Genomic DNA, 18,230 nt, shown 5'->3' on the forward strand with positions numbered 1-18,230 from the left:
TGAAGTGGATCACATTTCACCCAGTTTTGAAGTTGCAACTGTGTGCTTGACCTAAAGCCTTTCATGACCTAAAGCTCAGCTGGTTTTTACTTATGCTTCCCTTGGTATTTTATTAAAGTTACATCGGGATCCAGTTCTCTGCTAATGCATCAGAAGTTTATGACGGGTGCTAATTCTTACATCCTGGAATCACATCCCAGGAAAAGCTGGGTTTCCCATCTAGTGATAGGGAGCAACAGGTTCTGAGGGCAAAGTGGCATTTGCGGAGGTAGCGGCTCCTAACAGTTTCTGACCTGCCTAAATGATCCCTAAGCATCTGTTAAGAAATGTGGTTTTATTACTACCATTAAATTCCAAAATCACAGTCCTTAAACATGTCTCAAAATCATAAGAAGGGAAAGAAGAGTTCCACAATTGAATCACTTTGCTTCGATAGTGTTTGATACAATCTAGATATTGAGAATTGCTGGGTAATTTAATTATGGGCACAGGCTGTGCCTCAGGATTAATCTTGCCAGTACCTGAATGCTTCCTTCCTACCACTTGGAGTAGACGGGACGGATGTGGATGGGAGCTCAAGAGGAACCCTAATTTCGGTGGAGTCAGGGTTGGGGGGATGTTTGCATCTGGCAGCTCCCCCTTGTCTATCATATCTCCCCTGACCAGAGCTACCTGGGTTGTGAGTCTCCCCCAGAGACCACATGCCGCCTGGAAGACACCCTCAGGCCTCCTCCTCCCCCAGGGGAGGAAGATTGGTGACAGGAACCTGGACCAGGGTGAGCAGGGTTGGTTGTACTAACAATAGCTACCAAGTGGTTTAGGCAAATTGGAATATATTCACTTGCAGTTTCCATGTCTATAAAACAAAGATAAGTCCATCTTGCTGGGTTTTGTATGACGCTTGATAAGATAAGGTGAGCACAGCCCTAGGACAGACCTGGCACTCCACAGTGACAGCTGCTAGTTATTGTGGTGGTTGTCATGGTTTTATTTTTATTTATCTTTTTATCATTACCTTGACCAGCTCCTTCTCTCCCTGGAGGCAGACCTAGTTTGAGAGCTCCTATAATCAGTCGGAGATAACGATCCTGGATGCGTATCATCTGATAGCCACAGCGAAAGGCATCTTTCCTGGGCAGTCTGATGTCAGCCCTGCCTTCGGCCCCGCGTGCTCGTCACGCATGTCCTGGCTCACGCGCTGCTCTTTCTTCTTAGGGTTTCACCAAAATCAATGCCTTCAACTGGGCCAAGGTGCGGAAGCTGAGCTTCAAGAGGAAGCGCTTTCTGGTCAAGCTCCGTCCAGATGCGAATGTAAGTGGCTCAAAGGTGAGAGGGGACCGGCTAAGCCATGGCTGGAGCCAGGGGTTGAGTCTGCACTCAGCAGGCCTACCCTGAAGCTCTGGCCAGCTGCTGCCCAGGTGCTTTGGTAAAGAAATTTAAATATATAGGGGTGTGTGTGTGTGTGTGTGTGTGTATGCACACCCACACGCATTTATTTATTTATATTTATATAAATATGTTTTAAAATAGATATATATGTATTTACACATACATATTTTTAAAATATTTTTTATTTGTTTGTTTGTTTATTTATTTATTTATTTTGTACTGGGAGGCATGGACCACCACACCCAACTTATAAGGAACTCTTGGGTGGCTGTACAGATAGCCATGCCAAAGTGCTCCGTGAGTCTACCGTTGTCGTAGTGTGCAGAGCTAGGTTCGGGTGGGTACAGATGTGCACCTGGGGAGAGGGTCGTTTCCCTGTACGATACAGGGAGCCGCCTCCTAACTAACAACCGGCGCTGTGCTCCACTGTGTGTCAGCCCCTGCCCAGCTTCCAGACCCCAGCGAGCATTCTCCCATAGGGTAGGCACTGCCCTGCTCCCCAGAAGAGGACCCACTCCCCACTGCCCCGCGACAGAGCCCCCCTCCTTCCCACAGGCCACACCAGGCCAGGGTCGGGAAAGGGGAGGACAGCCTCTTCTTCATCTGCCTGATGATACATCCCTCATGTCAGTCCCCACCCAGGGCTTAAGAGTCCTTCCTCTGGAAAAAGGTGGCCAATGGCAGTCTAGGCTTATGGTCTCTGGACTAGGTTTGTGGTTTATGGACGAGGCCGGCTTCCGAGGCCTGACTGGTAAGCAAGCGTCCACTGTGAGTGGTTCTCTGGGGGAAAATGCTCTTGGAGTTCCAGAAAGCTTCAGAACCACAGCACATGTTGCCTGTAAGCTGGTTCTGCCTAAAGCCATGAGATCCCCCAAAGTAGCTGAAACTGCTGGGAATGGGAAGGACTGTGGTCCATTTTGTTTATGTAACATGGCCACTGTAATGGGTAGTGTTCAATGTGGAATAGAAAATTACCACATTTTCTTTCTAGAATCAAAGAACACAAATTTTTCAGCTGAGAGTAATACTGTTGTACTCTAAAAAAAAAACATAGTTTCATTTCCTGTATATTTCCTGGGGTTGCCTGGAGGCTGGAGTTGTATGCTTTTTGAATTGTCCTTTATGGTTACACATGATAGTAGAATGTATTTTGATATATCACACATACATGGAATATAGCTTCCCACTCTTGTGGTTCTACATGATGTTGAGTTACATTGGTCGTGTCTTCATATATGAACATAGGAAAGTTACATCCAATTCATTTTACTGTCTTTCCTATACACATCCCCATTTCCCCCTGTGAAATCTGGTGAACTTCCACTCTTCCCTCACTGCCCCCTATTACGAGTGAGCATCCACATATCAGAGAGAACATTCAGTGTTTGTTTTTTTTGGGATTCGCTTATTTTACTTAGCACTATAGTCTCCAGTTCCATCTGTTTACCGACAAATGCCATAATTTCATTCTTTGTGGCTGAGTAATATTTCATTGTATATGTGTAGCACATTTTCTTTATCCATTCATCTGTTGAAGGGCACCTAGGTGGTTCCATACTTTAACTATTGTGAATTGAGCTGCTGTAAACATTGATGTGGCCTATCACTATAGTCTGCTGATTTTAAGTCCTTTGGGTATATGCTAAGGAGTAGGATAACCAGGACAAATGGTGGTTCCATTCCAAGTTTTCTGAGGAATCTCCATACTGTTTTCCAAAGTGGTTGTGCCAATTTGTGGCCCCACCAGCAGTGTATGATTTTAACTTTTTCCCCACATCCTCACCAACATTCACTGTTATTGTATTCTTGGTAATTGCCATTCTGACTGGAGTGAGATGGAATCTCAGGGTGTGGGTTTTTTTTTTTTTTTTTTTTAAGTTGTCAATGAACCTTTACTCTTTTTTTACTCTTTTTGTTTATTTATTTATTTTTTTAAGTGTGTGAGGATCGAACCTAGGGCCTCACACGTTCGAGGCAAGCGCTCTACCACTGAGCCACAACCCCCGCCCTCTCAGTGTAGTTTTAATTTGCACTTCCCTAATTGTGCTAGAGATGTCCAACATTTTTTCATATATTTTTTAACCATTTGTATTTCTTCTATCAGCTGTCCAGTTCCTTTACCCATTTATTGATTGGGTTATTTGGTTTTTTGGTGTTAAGTTTTCTGAGCTCTTTATATATCCTGGAGATTAATGCTCTATCTGAGGTGCAGGTGGCAAAGATTTTCTCCTCATTCTGTAGGATCTTTCTTCACATTCTTGATTGTTCCTTTGTTTTGAAGAAGCTTTTTAGTTTGACACCGTCCCAGTTATTGATTCTCGATTTTACCTCTTGCACTTTAGGAGTCTTGTGGAGGAATTTGGTTCCTAAGCCGACATGATGGAGAGTTGGGCCTACATTTTCTTCTAGTAGGAGCAGTATCTCTGGCCATTTTGACAATACTTACTCTGTCTATCCAAGAACATGGGGGATCTTTTCATCTTCTAGGTCTTTGATCCATTTTGAATTGAATTTTGTGCAAAGTGAGAGAGAGGGTTCTAATTTCATTTTGCTACATATGGATTTCTGGTTTTCCCAGCATCATTTGTTGAAGAGGCTAAAATTTTCTCCAGTGTATGTTTATGGTGCCTTTGTCTAGTATGAGATGGCTGTATGTATGGGAGTTTGTCTCTGTGTCTTCTCTTCAGTACCGTTGGTCTACATGTCATGTTTTGGTGCCCATACCATGCCATTTTTGCTACTGTAGCTCTCTAGTATAACTTAAGGTCTGGTATAGGGGTGCCTCCTGCTTCACTTTTCTCACTGAGGATTGCTTTGGCTCTTCTTGGCCTCTTATTTTTCCAAATGAATTTCATGACTGCCTTTTTCTATTTCTATAAAGAACATCATTGGAACCCTAACAGGAATTGCATTACATCTGTGTAGTACTTTTGGTAGTGTGGCCATTTTGACAATACTAATTCTGCCTATCCAAGAACATGGGGGATCTTTCCATCTTCTAAGGTTTTTTCAGTTTTTTTCTTTAGAGTTCTCTAGTTTTCATCATAGAGGTCTTTTACAACTCTTTTGTTAGAGGCTATTATGAATGAGATAGTTTTCCTAATTTCTCTTTCAGTTGATTGATCACTGATGTATAGTAATGCAATTGATTTATGGGTGTTAATTTTATTTCCTTCTACTTTGCTGAATTTGTTTATGAGTTTTAGACATTTTCTTTCTTTCTTTTCTTTTCTTTCTTTTTTTTTTTTTTTTTTTTTTTTTTTTGTGTGTGTGTGTGTATGTGTGGTGCTGGGGATTGAACACATGGCCTTGTGCATGTGAGGCAAGCACTCTACCAACTGAGCTATATGCCTAGCCCTAATACTATGTTTTCTAGTGGAATTTTTGAGTCTTCTAAATATAGAATCAAGATGTTGGATAATAGAGGTAGTTTGAGTTCTTCTTTTCCTATTCATATCTCTTGAATTTCTTTCTTCTAATTGCTCTGGCTAGAGTTTTCAGGACTCTTTTGAATAGAAGTGGTGAAAGAGGGCATCCCTAACTTGTTCCAGTTTTTAAGAGGAATGCTTTCAGTTTTCTCCATTTAGAATGATGTTGGCCTTGGGTTTAGTGTATTTATAGCTTTTACAGTGTTAAGGTGTGTTCCTACTATTCCTAGTTTTTCCGGTGTTTTGAACATGAATGAATGCTGTATTTTATCAAATGTTTCTTCTGCATCTATTGAGATAATCATGTGATTCTTGTCTTTAAGTCAACTGATGTGATGAATTACGTTTATTGATTTCTGTATGTTGAACTATCCTTGCATCCCTGGATGAACCCACTTGATCATGGTGCACTATCTTTTTAATACGTTTTTGTATGCTATTTGTCAATATTTTATTACGAATTTTTACATTTATGTTATGGGATATATTGGTCTGAAATTTTCTGTCCTTGATGGATTCATACAGTGAGTTTGAAAGGGTTCTCTCTTTTTCTATTTCATTGAATAATTTCTGGAAGATTGGGTTAGTTCTTCTTTGAAGGTCTAGTAGAACTTGGCTGAGAATCCATCTGGTCCCAGGCCTTTCTTTCTTGGTAGGCTTTTGATGGCATCTTCAATTTCTTTGCTTGAAATCAATCTGTTTAAATTTTCCGTGTCCTCCTGATTCCATGTGGGTAGGTCATATGTCTAGACATTTGTTGATATCTTAAAATTTTTCTATTTTATTAGAGTATAAATTTTCAAAATAGTTTCCTTTTTTTAATATTTTTATTTACATTTTAGTTTTCGGCAGACACAACATCTTTGTTTGTATGTGGTGCTGAGGATCGAACCCGGGCCGCACCCATGTCAGGCGAGCGCGCTACCGCTTGAGCCACATCCCCAGCCCCAAGATAGTTTCTGATTATCATTTGTATTCCAGTAGTGTGCCTTGTGGTATTTTCTTATTCATTGATAATTTTAGTAATTCGAGTTTTCTCTTTCTTTTTATTAGCTTAGCTAATGGTTCATCAATTTTATTTATTTTTTCAAAGAACCAACTTTCTGTTTTGTTGATTTTGAGGAATTGTTACTTTTGTTTCAATTTCATTGATTTCAGCTCTGATTTTAATTATTCCCTATCTTCTACTGCTTTTGATGTTGATTTGTTCTTTTTTAAGGGCTTTTAAGATGTAATATTAGGTTATTTATTTGTTGGCTTTCTATTCTTTTAATGAATGAGCTCAATGCAATGAACTTTCTTCTTAGCACTGCCTAAATAGTATCCCAGAGATTTTCATATGTTATATCACTATTCTCATTTACCTCTAAGAATTTTTTTACTTCATCCCTGATTCTTCTGCTATCCATTGGTCATTCTGTAGCACATTATTTAGTCTTCAGGTGTTACAGTAGCTTCTGTTTTTTATTTTATTATTGATGTCTAAGTTCATTTCATTATGGTCTGCTAGAATGCAAAATATTATCTCTTTTTTGTTTTTTGGTATTTGCTAAGAGTTGCTCTGTGGCCTAAGACGTGGTCTATTTTAGAGAAGGATCCATGTACTGCTGATAAGGAAGTATATTCAATCATTGATAAATGAAATATTCTATATATGTCTGTTAAGTCTAAATTATTAATTGTAGTTTTTAGTTCTATAGTTTCTTTATTTAGTTTTTATTTGGAGGATCTATCCAGTGGTGAGAGAAATGTGTTAAAGTCATTAAGTATTATTGTGTTGTGGTCTATTTGATTCTTGAAATTAAGAAGGGTTTGTTTGATATATATAGGTGCTCCATTGTTTGGGAGCACCTATATATATCAAACAAATTATATACAATTGTGGTTTCTTCTTGACATATAATTCCCTTAAGTAGTATGAAATGTCCTTCTTTATCCCTTCTGATATTTTTTGGCTATATATATATTTCCAAGACCTCCTAGCTTTGAGGATCTGGATTGAGAAATCTGAATTGGTTTCCCTTTAATTATGACTTGTCATTTTTCTCTGGCAGCCTTTAAAACTCTATTCATATTCTGTACACATTTTCATGGTAATGGATCTGTTGTAATTTTGTATATTTGGGATCTTGTAAGCCTCCTGTATCTGATTTTCCATTTCATTCTTTGGTTTGAGAAATTTTCTGATTCTATTTCATTGAAAAGATTGTGCATTCCTTTGGTTTGTATCTCTGACCCTTCATCTATACCAATAAAACTTAAATTTGGTCTTTTCAGGTTATCCCATATTTCTTGGAAGTTCTGTTCATGGTCTCTTTACATCTTTTTCTTCATGGTCAATTTTATTTGCAAGATTATATGTTTTGTATATGTAGTTTCATTGCCTGAAACTCTGTCCTCCAAGTAGTCTAGTCTATTGCTGATGCTTTCCATTAAATTTTTAATTTTGTTTATTGATTCTTTCATTTCAAGGATTTCTGCTACATTTTTTCCCCAGAATCTATTTTTATTGAAGTGATCTTTTGCTTCCTGTATTTTCTCTCTGATATAGCTCCTTAAATTGTCTTTTGCCTCATAGATTAGTTTAATTATGACATTCTAAACTCCTACTCTGACATTTCTTCCACTGTGGTGGCAATGCATTCTATTTTTGAAGTATTTTTTAGTTTGTTTGGGTCAATTTGTTCCCTTGATTTTTCGTGTTTGTGTGTTTCCCCATCGAAGAGTATGGATGTTAGGCAGTAGAGTTTCTACCCCGGAGACTTATAGAGTCCCTGAAGATTTCCATTACCTCACCTTTTAAGGGAAGACAAATAATAACAACTACCAATGCATTAAACCAAATTGTCCCTGCTATGACATCTACAGTGATGTCACAATAAACAGAAATGATATGATCAGTTATTGCCTACAATAAAAACAGTAAGTTTGCAAAACAATAACTTTACCATTTCAAATGGTGGACATTGAGAGAACAGCAGTGATGTAGGATGTGATAATTTATGAGGGAGGAGAAAAGAGGAAAAAAGTAAAATTAAAGGAAGAGTGAAAGAGGGAACAATAGATTGTCTTAGCAGGAGAAAAGAAAGAGATTCAAGAGAAACAGGCAAGTGAGAGAAAAAATATATAGTAATAATTTAAAAAATTAAAAATAAAAGTGTATACAAAACAAAACTGAAATATACTAATTAATCTTCCTAGTCCTCGAAAACTTATCCATGAAAAATATGGTTTCAAAAATGAAGATGAGAGAAGAAAAAAAAATATGAATAGTATAAATGTCCATGACCCATTAAGGCCACAATTAAGCAGAGAAAAGAAAAAATGAGAAAAAAAAAAAATCTCTGAAAAGAATTGTTTCCTTTGGAGTTCAAAAGATTCTCAGCCTCCCCTCTCAGCAGTTAGGGAGGGTTGTCTGGAGTATGATGCTTGCTCCACCCTCCGAGTGGGTGTGCTGGGTAAGAGAGGTGATCCTGTAGGTGGAACCCCTGGAGGGGGCGTTTAGGTTTAGATTGACTCCAGGCTCTTCACTGGATGCCAGTTGGTCTGGAGGTTCTAGATCCACACACTTCCAAAGCCCAGCATTTGCCAGTGCACACTGGAAGACGGCTCCCAGGATCTCCCCTGAGTGCCACTCAGGAGGTGGAGGAACCAGATCTAGTCCACTCCATCACCTGCGGACCCCAAGGTTCCTGGTCTTGGGTTCAGTCTCCAAACTCAATCTCTCCTGCCCTGCCCTTTCGAATTCCCATCCAGGCGCATCTCTCCCAGCCAGTCCTGCAAGCAGCCAGATTAAAGGAGGAGGGGGAGAGCCCAGTGGCTTTCTGTGACCACTGACCCCTGTATAAACCTCTCTCCATGTCTGATTTTCTCCTGGTCACTTAGGCACACTCTATGTCGGTGGGTTGGCCAGGCCTGTATTTGAGGCCAGACTCGGTTTCCCAGGACTCGGCTCCCTCAGCTGCAGGTCCCAGTGCTGTAGATGCAAAATGGTTCCTTCCTCTGTCCTCTACACCAGTTTCTTTCCTATTCAGGCTATTTTCCTTGTGGTTTAGTCGGGCAGCGTCTTTGATCTCTAAACTCTCTGTACCCAGCCACACCTCAGTCCCCCTTAAAATTCGGGATCCTTTAATCCCCTTACCATCCCTCCTCTGTGCTCCTGGAGGGACCTCTCTGGTTGGTGTCCCAGCCATGGTAGTGGCTGTGGCGCTAGAGATTTCTTCCTTATGTTATTATATCCAACCTCCTAAGTCCCCAATCTACTTTGAGTGTCCAGTATTAAATTCCAGTAAGGTACCCCTACCTCTCTTTTCTTTACACACTTTACTGAGAAGCTGCCTGTCTGCTCTCTTGGTTTTACGCCACAGAGCAGCCAGGAAAATGGCGGGCCCTGTTCCACCATCCTGAATCCTCCCTGTGTGCTGCTTAATAGAAAATGACTCGAGATCAAATCAATGTTAACAGGAACCATGAGGAAGAAAGCAGGAGGAAGACTGGTGTTTCAGTCATTTTAAAGAGGCAAAAGAGGAATTTTTCAAGAAGAAAATGTAAGCCAAGTGATTGCGGTTTGTTTATGGATTCTGCCAAAGCAGGGTACCATTTCTGCTCAGTCAGTGCTGCTGGTTTGTGTTGGTTCCTAAAAGGAATTCTGTGGGGAGGAAGGTGGTAGAAACGTGACTACCTCTTGTCCTTGGAGCAACTATATTTGAATGAGTCTTTGAATTAATGATCTTGCTGCAATAAAAATGTACAATTGAAAATTTATTGGACAAATTCATTTCTATTCCTTTTCTCATGTTTCAACAGAATGACTGTGAACAATGGGGAAAACCAAAGCTGTATTTTGTTCTTTCAGAGCTCATACCAGGACACCTTGGAATTCCTAATGGCCAGCCGGGATTTTTGCAAGTCCTTTTGGAAAATCTGTGTGGAACATCACGCCTTTTTTAGACTTTTCGAAGAGCCCAAACCAAAGCCAAAGCCTGTTCTCTTTAGTCGAGGGTCATCATTTCGCTTCAGGTAATAGCGCCACTCCACACCTGTTCGTTTGCCGTGGGAGTGTGACTGAGACGTTTCCTAAGACCTGTCAGAGCTGTTGTGACACAGAGCAAGGAGTTAGGAGGAACACCTACTGGGCTGTAGGAGCTGTGGTTGATGGGGGCCTGGGCTTGGCTCAGAGTGTCATCCTTCTGGGCTCCATGTAAACCTTAGAGAGCCACGTGGCAGTTAACCCAGCCCCAGTAAACACTTAACATAATTCTCTAATCCAGAAATAATTTCCTTTCTCTGTAGCAGCAAAGTATCTTATTTACATTTAGTACTGTTTCACAGAACCCTGTGTAGACTTGCCCACCTTTGGTTCACTTTTGAGTTCTTAACAAGTATCTGGGTGTCTACCATGTGTTGAATCCTGTTGGAGCCAGTGGAAGTCCAACAGTGGGCCGCACTGTCCCTCCTGTCTTGATCTGTCTGGGGATGGTTGCTTCATAGCCAAACACGCTCATTAAGTGGGTTAAGTTAATGGAAGGCCTTGTCTATTATGCGTAAGAGGACTGTCGAGAGAGTGAATGGACTCGGCAGCTCAGGTTCTCTGAGGGATTGCTCTACTCCTGGCTGCCACAGACACCTGCGTTCCCCACAGTTAGGGAAGGCGGGGAAGCAGAGATGGCCGAGCTCTGTGTTTATGTATTTAAATGAGATCACCGTGGTGTCTTTCCCTTTCCTTGCATGGTCTGCATTTTAGCGGTCGGACGCAGAAGCAGGTTCTCGACTATGTTAAGGAAGGAGGACACAAAAAAGTGCAGTTTGAAAGGTAAGAGGAGCTTTGATGCTGGTCCATACTCATCAGGCAACAGTCTGTTACTCCTGAGCGTTTCCTCCCCCAGGCTTGGGGTTGGGCAGTGTCACAATTCCTGCCCCACAGTTACCCTCTGCAAGTCTGGTATGGGAGGAGCACTTTTTGACCCTGGGCACACACTCAAGAGTAAGGTGAAATGAGAAGAATACAGTGACAATGAGGAAGATGGGGTGGCTTGCAGAGGGCGGGGTCAGCAAAACACAAAATTATTATAAGTATCATGTAAAACTGCCTTCAGGCTATGTGCATAAGGTGGGAACACAGCCTTAGTGAACTTCATGTTGGGTTCCATCCCCGGAACACCTCATTATGTATGTGCATATGTTCCCAAACCTGAAGAAATCTAATTATGCCTCCTACTTTTTTAACAGTGTCCTGTTTTTAAGATCCATCTGAAGTGTCCTATAGTATCATAGTGTTTGTTTTCATTCCTTGTGGATAAACATTCGAGTTATTTCAGTGTTGTGTTTTGATTTTGCTGAAACAAACCTTATGCCCATCTCTGATGGTTTTTCATGTCCTTTATCCAGAAATGTCATGCGCAGGAAGGAGGGTTTTGCCTGCATACAACCTAGAGATAACAAACCCTGTAATTTTCTTGAACAAGTAGCAATTTATATTGTGAGGACCACAGAAGACGTGGCCCCGTTCACTCTTGTCGTACAAACATCCAAATGCCGCTGTCCCACAGGATGTAGTTAGACCGTTTCCTGAATCTGAGTACCTGGAAACTTTTCCTGAGGCTTCTTCAGTGGGAGTAGGGACCCAGGTGACCCAAGGAGGGGAAAGATAAAGGAGCCATGTTACTGGTCTTGAAGTCCCTTCCTGCAGCTTCCAAGTCTATAATTCATGTAGCCCTGTGTCCCTAAGAGAGTGAGTTGATAGCGGTGATATCCTCTACTACAGAACGAATGTAGAAATCAGTTCTACATAATACCCGAATTGATTTCCTGTTGTTAGACCACGGCTCACAATTCAGAGCCTCGGAGGCCCAGTGGTTCTTCTGGCCTTGAGTCCTCCCCAGTGAGCGGAGGTGCCTGCCTGTCAGGCCGGCTGCAGCTGCACAGGGATGGCAGAACGTCCTCAGAGTGTGCCTCCCGCAGAGCCACGTAGGTGTTGGAGAAACAGGACCAAGTGAGGGTTTCCAAGTCCTGCTCCTACAAGTGGCTTGGATTTCCTTATCAAGAGAGGACCTGGTGCTGCTTCAGTGGAAGGCCTTTCTGTTTTATTTAAAAACAAAATTCTTCTAATGTTAGCTGTCTCCTGTGATCTCTCCCAGAAAACACAGCAAGATCCATTCCATCCGGAGCCTTGCTACGCAGCCCACAGAACCAAATTCAGAAGTGCCAAAACAGGTCAGTGATCGTTCTAACTGATCACCGAATTCCTCCGCCGAGCTCTGGGCCTGGCAGAGTGCTTTCTAGTCCTTTGTCCCTTGGGGTGTTACAAATGGGAATATGGTTGTGCACTGCCTCTGACCAGCAGAGGCTTTGTGCTCTGTGGGCCCAGCAGGAGTGGGGCCTATTTTTGGCTGACTGTCCATGTCTAGGCCTCTGGAAAGTTCTCTCTATTGGCTGGAACTCGGAGGCAGAGACAGGCACAGACGCTGTAGAGCTGAGCCCTCCTGCCCGCTGAGTGGGCCACCTGCGTGAAGAGGTAGGACCCTCCTTGTAGCAGGTGTGCTTTGCTGCCAAGTGGTGCCAGAGTTGGGGGCCTCAGCCGGCTCAGAGCTGGGCAGCAAGTTCCCAGGACTCGTGTTACAGGGCAGTGACCACACTGGCACCACAAGACGTTCTTGCTCTTGTGCGGAGGGTGGCGAGCCCTCATTTTCCCCAGAGTTGGCCTCTGGGTACATTTTCAGGGTTTTCTCTCCCAGAGAATAAGACCTTTGTTGAGAAAGAATGTGTAGGAGGTTTCATTGTGCCAGTCCAAAAAGAGCTCTCAACCTGCCTGGCCCCTGGGAGGTGTAGCTGAGAGGACATGGTGTTCCCAGGGGACATGCGGGGGGTCCAGGAGGGGCTTTCCTTCTGTCCCTACCCACCCTTGCTTCAAAAGCTTCTCGTGGACTGGAAGGGCTTTTCCACAGAAACCCAGTCTGACACCGTGGGTCCTAGACAGCAGGGACAGGGACTAGGTGCTGCTGGGACCAGCCTCGGCTTCCCTACCCTGAAAGAACCTTCCAGGTCACAAGGCCCTTCCAAGCGCCCGCTCCTCATCAGAGCATCGTGGAGCCCTGGGGAGGGCCAGGCAGGCTCTGAGTGGCAGACCTTTCCGCCCCTGGAGCCCGAGGAGGTTATCAGACTCTGATTTCTATTCCTGTAGCTCCGGACTAACAGTCCCCCTTTCTCTTCCTGTCCCTTCCCCCGCCCCGCCCCCCCCAGTCTCCGCAGAGCACCAGCCTTACATTCGGAGAAGGTGCCGACTCCCCCGGTGGCCAGAGCTGCCAGCAAGGAAAGGAACTGAAAGTGTCCACCCCAGAGTCAGGGCCACACCAAAGCCCCGCTCTGAAGAAGAGCCCCGCGGGGGGCAAGCCGGCAGACAGAGCCACCAAGGCGCCACCCGAGGAAGAGGAGGAGGAGGAGGGCGTCAAGGAGCGCGTCCAGCAGAGTAAACCTCAGCCCCCGCAGCCTAGCACAGGTCCAGCATCCCGGGCTGCCAGAGGCAGCAGCACTTCCATCCCTTTCATCGACTGCAGTGATGTAGATAGTGAATACGACCTCCTCAGAGAACAAGCGTCCCAGTCACGGTCCCAAACAAATGACAACTATGAGGGTGATTTGACCAGCGGTGTTTATCTGCTCTCCAGGGATGAGAGGGTTTCAGAGGCTAGGCGCAGGGCTTCCCCCCCCTCTGTGAAGTCCTCCCGGCCTCCTTCCAGACAGTTCCTGGATGACGATTCAGCAGACATAACCTTTGACCTGAGTGGGAGTCCTGGACTCCCAAGACATAGCTCCCTGATAGATGAAATGTTCAGGGCCTCAACTGGTCACAGCCCCCTGGCCACCCAGTTGTCCCCCGGCAGCAGAAGTCCAAGTCCAGATATGAGTTGGGACAGAACCGGGTCCCAGGGCTACGTTTCTGAAAACGGACATGAGCTTAGAGAGAGAGACATGGGAGAAGACGCTCTCCCAAAGAGGGGTCCTCAGGATGAAAACGGTTCCCCCCCCCTGCAGCGGCCATACTTACGGAACCTCCCCAGTAGGTACAACAAGTCAGAGACGGATCCACTCATCCTCAGCCAGGTAGCGTCTGCCGCAGAGGATGGGGACAGGCTTGATGACCCCCAAAAGGGAGGCCCAGCCCACACGGCCACTGCTGAAGCTAGAATGCTGGCCAACGGGGCACCTCTCAGGGGTCCCCCCTCCAAGGTGCCCCTCGTGCGGTCAGTGCACACCAGTGGCGCGGTGGGCCAGCTGGCACCCTTGCACATGACGGAGGGCCCCACCAGCAGTGAGACTGAATCCAGCGATTCGGACTCTGCTCTGGTGAGCCCCCTGGGCCAGCCCCTCGTGTTTGGCCGCCCCGCAGTTGTGAGTTCTTCTTCTGTGCGGAGAAGTCAGATGGCCTCGGGTGGGCTGCCTCCAAGTGAGGAGGAGAAGGAGGAGGAGGAGGAGGAGGAGGAGGAGGAGGAGGAGTGAGGACACTGGAAGGCAAGTGGCCAGCTGTTGGTTAGCGGGGGTCATGAGTCCAGGGTTGCAACAGAGATGATCCATTCTAGTGACTTGCTAATTTTTAGACAACGTTTGTTAGAGGAAGTTTTGGACAGGCCCAGGTTTGGACAGGCATAAGACTTCTAAAATCTTTAAGAAAGACAAAACTTCACACAAGTGGCTTATTTCCAGACGAGGTGGACGGTGTCCTCATGACAAAGTACCAGGAGCTTATGTGTCTTACTGGTTGAAGGCTAGGAAGAAACACTTCATGACGGATCTGGTAACGTGCATAGTGTGTTATATTTATATGGCAGTTTTCCATGTGTTCAGCTCTGTGTGCAGATTCCCCCTCCTGTTGGTTGAGTGTCTGAAGTGTTTTTGAGGTCACAGGAAAGGCACTGGCTACCTCTCTCTTCCCTTTTGTAAAAGGAAGGCCACTTTTCTCTGCTTCATAAAATGAGGAGTGGACAAAATTCAAGGCCCAGTGTCCAGAGTTGATTGCTGATTGAGATTGTGTCCGTGAAATTTTAGTCAAGAATAATGAATATTTTAATGAGAAGAATGTGGGGTTGTCTCTGCTTTCTAGGCTTCACATGAAATGCTATAAAGGTCATCAGATCCCCTTGAATCCTGACCAACTTGGAATTGCTGGTTTGGTTTGGGCTTGTATTGGCAGGTCAAATTGCTGGTTAGGTTGTAAGAAGTCGTCGTTCTGGCTCTCAGAATCTGTCGGTGAAACAGAAATGCTATCGAGAAGTGACGCAGGGGAAAGTGACGCCTCCCCGGAGGCTCCAGTCTCCAGTGGGTCAGCCAGCTAGATGTGTGCCTGTCAATCACACGCAGCCCAGAGAGCACTCTCCAGCATCGCTGCACATTCTTACGAACAGTGTCTTCTCCTGGGAACAGTGACACTGGATGCTTCTTTGAGCAGGAACAAAAAGTGTTGAGTAGCAAGAGTTGACGTTTTCTAAGCCTTGCCCCCCTCTGTCAGACACCCTCACCCAGCACTCCCCCGCTGTAGATCAGGGAGCCTGGTTTTAACGTACACTGTGTGTCTGCGATAGCTGCACACCTGAGCCATGTAAGTCAGTGATGCCTGGCCCTGACCCTCGCCATTGTGACCTATTGGTCCAGGTTCCAGCTTGGGCTCCTCAGATGGTTCTACTGGACAAGCCAGGGTCACTTCCCAACCAGAGCTGATTGCCTTGTAGAATCTACCGGAACACATTTGAAAGTGTTAGCTAATTTTTTTGCTTGCTTGCATAGTAAGGAAAGCATTATAAATGAAATTCTTTTTTTTTTTTAATGCCTGTTATTTGTATTTTTCAGTCTTTGGGACAGTTTAAATCATAGAATAAGATTTTTAGATACAAAGTAACTGCAAAATTATGGAAAAGAGTTGTAACCATGATACATCTCTGATGTGCCATCCTTCCAGCGGCCTTACAGAACTCATCCTGTGGCCTCTTCGTAGGGGAGGAACTAGGCATATTTATGAAACAGAGTAGAATTTGGCAGCAGCCTAGAACAAACAGAAGTATCAATCACCTTGTGGTTCATGAATGATCCTCTGTCCACATGAATGTCAAGAGGTCTGTTTTAAAGATTTTGATGACTTAATCCAATTTTATGCAAATATTTTTATTTCATTTTCCTAATCATTTGATTCAGTGCATGATTGATGAATCAAACTGATTATTGAATAGTTTTTGAAAGTTGTTCATTGAAGTAGTCTATTTACATCTTGCTTTAGACTTTTATATTCAACAGAATCACAGAATTTTAAAACTAGAAGGAGACCTTAGAAATCATCTAGGCAAACCTTCTTTTTTGAATGAGAAAACTGATCTGATGAAGTTAAGTGGTTTCACATAATAATATAGCTATCACACAACTGAGCTGAAACTAGACCTTGGTCGCTAGATTTCGACATTTTACTCCGTGTGATATACTGGTGCATAGGACTTTTTAGAATCTATATTTTAATTTTGGAGAATCTTGTATGGTTTAATAATTAAAATTAGATGTGACCATTAGGAATCATATCAACTTGAGTTAGGCAGTTTCAGGCCATAATAGGTAGAAAGAACTGCTTTTCGCTTCGTGGGGTTTTGCAGTTAAGACACATTTTTATGTATTGTATTTAGACCTAGAAAAAGACATCAATCCCCTATATGAAAGCTTCGTCAAATGTGAGTTGAGCAGAGTCGAGTTTGGGATCATATTGTTTAACTGTGAAGGTGATTGTGTTCAAATGCATTTTATTTTTACCTCTAATTATATAGCAGTCTGATGATGAAATGTGAATGAGCACTACTTATTAATTATAATGCAAGTAGAACACAAATCATCAAATGTAAACATGCTCCAGCAGCTGTTGTGTTATGCTTTTTCCTACAGAAGCAATTTTATGTAAAGGGTTTTGAAAGCAGTCAGTCATGTCTTGTGTCGTGTTTTATAGTGAGGAGCATTTCCGATTTTAGAGTTGCACATGGGCTCTTCTCTTACCGGTCTTGTACCAGCCAAGCAACTCAGTTTCTGCTTCTTGGCCAGTATTTACTTAAGCATCAATCCTGGTGTAATTAATAGTGCTTAAAACAATGCGGGTAGCTGGGTATCATAGTGCACACCTGTAATCCGAGCAGCTCGAGAGGCTGAGACCAGAGGATGGCAAGTTGAAAGCCAGTCTCAACAACTTAGTGAGGCCCTAAGCAACTTAGTGAGATCCTGTCTCAAAATAAAAATTTTTTTAAAAAGGCCTGGGACTGTGGTTAAGTGCACTGGTTAAGTGCCCCCGGGTTCAATCTCTGATACCCAAAACAATAACCACCCAGTGGGGGTATCCTTTGTTTCAAGGCCATATATCCTGACATGCTGAGAATATTCACTCAGGAAGATTCCAGAGCACTGATGAGGGGAGGCCAGAGATGATTAGAGGCTGGGTCAGGTCATTCGGGTTCCCAGAGGGTTTTCTAAGACCTGTCGACTGATCTTTACAACATAATAGCTGTCGAACGGGTCACCAGGATCAACGAGGCCCCCAGGCCTTCAAACACAGGCAGCTCTCTGCTGCTGTGTGACAGGGTCTCAGAGGCCATGGATGGGAAACAAACCCGACATAGAAACAGATCTTGAAGCCTTATACCAGGCCTCCTGGCTTTAATGTCTTTTGTTAGATATGATTTCAAGATATGTAAATTATAGACCCTTCTGTGGTTGCTTTGGCTGTTGCTTGTTAAGGGCAAACTAAAAAGGCAAGAAATTCTTTTAGCATGAAGAAATGCACTTAATGAGTTCCAGAAACTTAAAATGAATTGCCTCAGCCCTCTAATAGTCATCTGGATGCCATCGATGGCATTTTATCAGACAGGCATTTAATTAGAGGAAGTCTGTGGGCCAGATTCTTCCCTCCACGTGGGGTTCATCTTTGGGAATTTCTCACAGATTTATCTCACCAAGTTGCTCCACGTGGCCTGCACTTAAAATGTGAATGATAACAATTTTTCTTCTCAAGAACTTCTTTGAAGATTCAAACCAAGTAATGCTTAAAAGTCAGGTTTGCAAAATGAAATGAGGGCACCAGCCCCTCACATAGTCCAGTCTGTCCTGAAGATGCACTGGGTGTTAGACCTGGCACCCTTTCTGACCGTGTTGTCCATCAGTTTCTAAAGAAGGAAAGTCTAGATGTTCAACTGTAATTTCACATGTTGGTAGAATTGTTCTGAATGTTCCTAGAGATCCCTTTTTCATATCTAGAAATGGTGATCAACATGCTTCTAATCAATTTTTTCCATTGAAAAATATTATCTCACATTTTAACATAGAATGGGTTTAGAACTGTAGCTGTCAACCAGGGAGCCAGGGGGTTCCAAGTAGATTGAGCTTAAAACCAAGAAATTAGGA

The 18,230-nt window shown here is 43.6% G+C and overlaps 1 protein-coding gene across 5 annotated transcripts in view; it reads left to right on the forward strand.

Moving 5' to 3' along the window:
* The window catches only part of Farp1 (FERM, ARH/RhoGEF and pleckstrin domain protein 1), a 265,061-nt gene that overhangs the window by 200,439 nt on the left and 46,392 nt on the right, over positions 1–18,230 (forward strand). For 3 of the 5 annotated variants that reach the window (XM_076872685.1, XM_076872687.1, XM_076872686.1), the window contains exons 9-13: positions 1,216–1,311; positions 9,673–9,836; positions 10,561–10,629; positions 11,954–12,029; positions 13,056–13,311. In XM_076872685.1, coding sequence (XP_076728800.1) covers positions 1,216–1,311; positions 9,673–9,836; positions 10,561–10,629; positions 11,954–12,029; positions 13,056–13,311 — 661 coding nt within the window. The remainder of the gene's footprint in view (positions 1–1,215; positions 1,312–9,672; positions 9,837–10,560; positions 10,630–11,953; positions 12,030–13,055; positions 13,312–18,230) is intronic. The other 2 variants (XM_076872688.1, XM_076872689.1) reach the window with 1 other exon arrangement.

The sequence above is a fragment of the Callospermophilus lateralis genome, chromosome 12 (assembly GCF_048772815.1).
Source record: "Callospermophilus lateralis isolate mCalLat2 chromosome 12, mCalLat2.hap1, whole genome shotgun sequence".
Lineage (NCBI taxonomy): Eukaryota > Metazoa > Chordata > Mammalia > Rodentia > Sciuridae > Callospermophilus > Callospermophilus lateralis.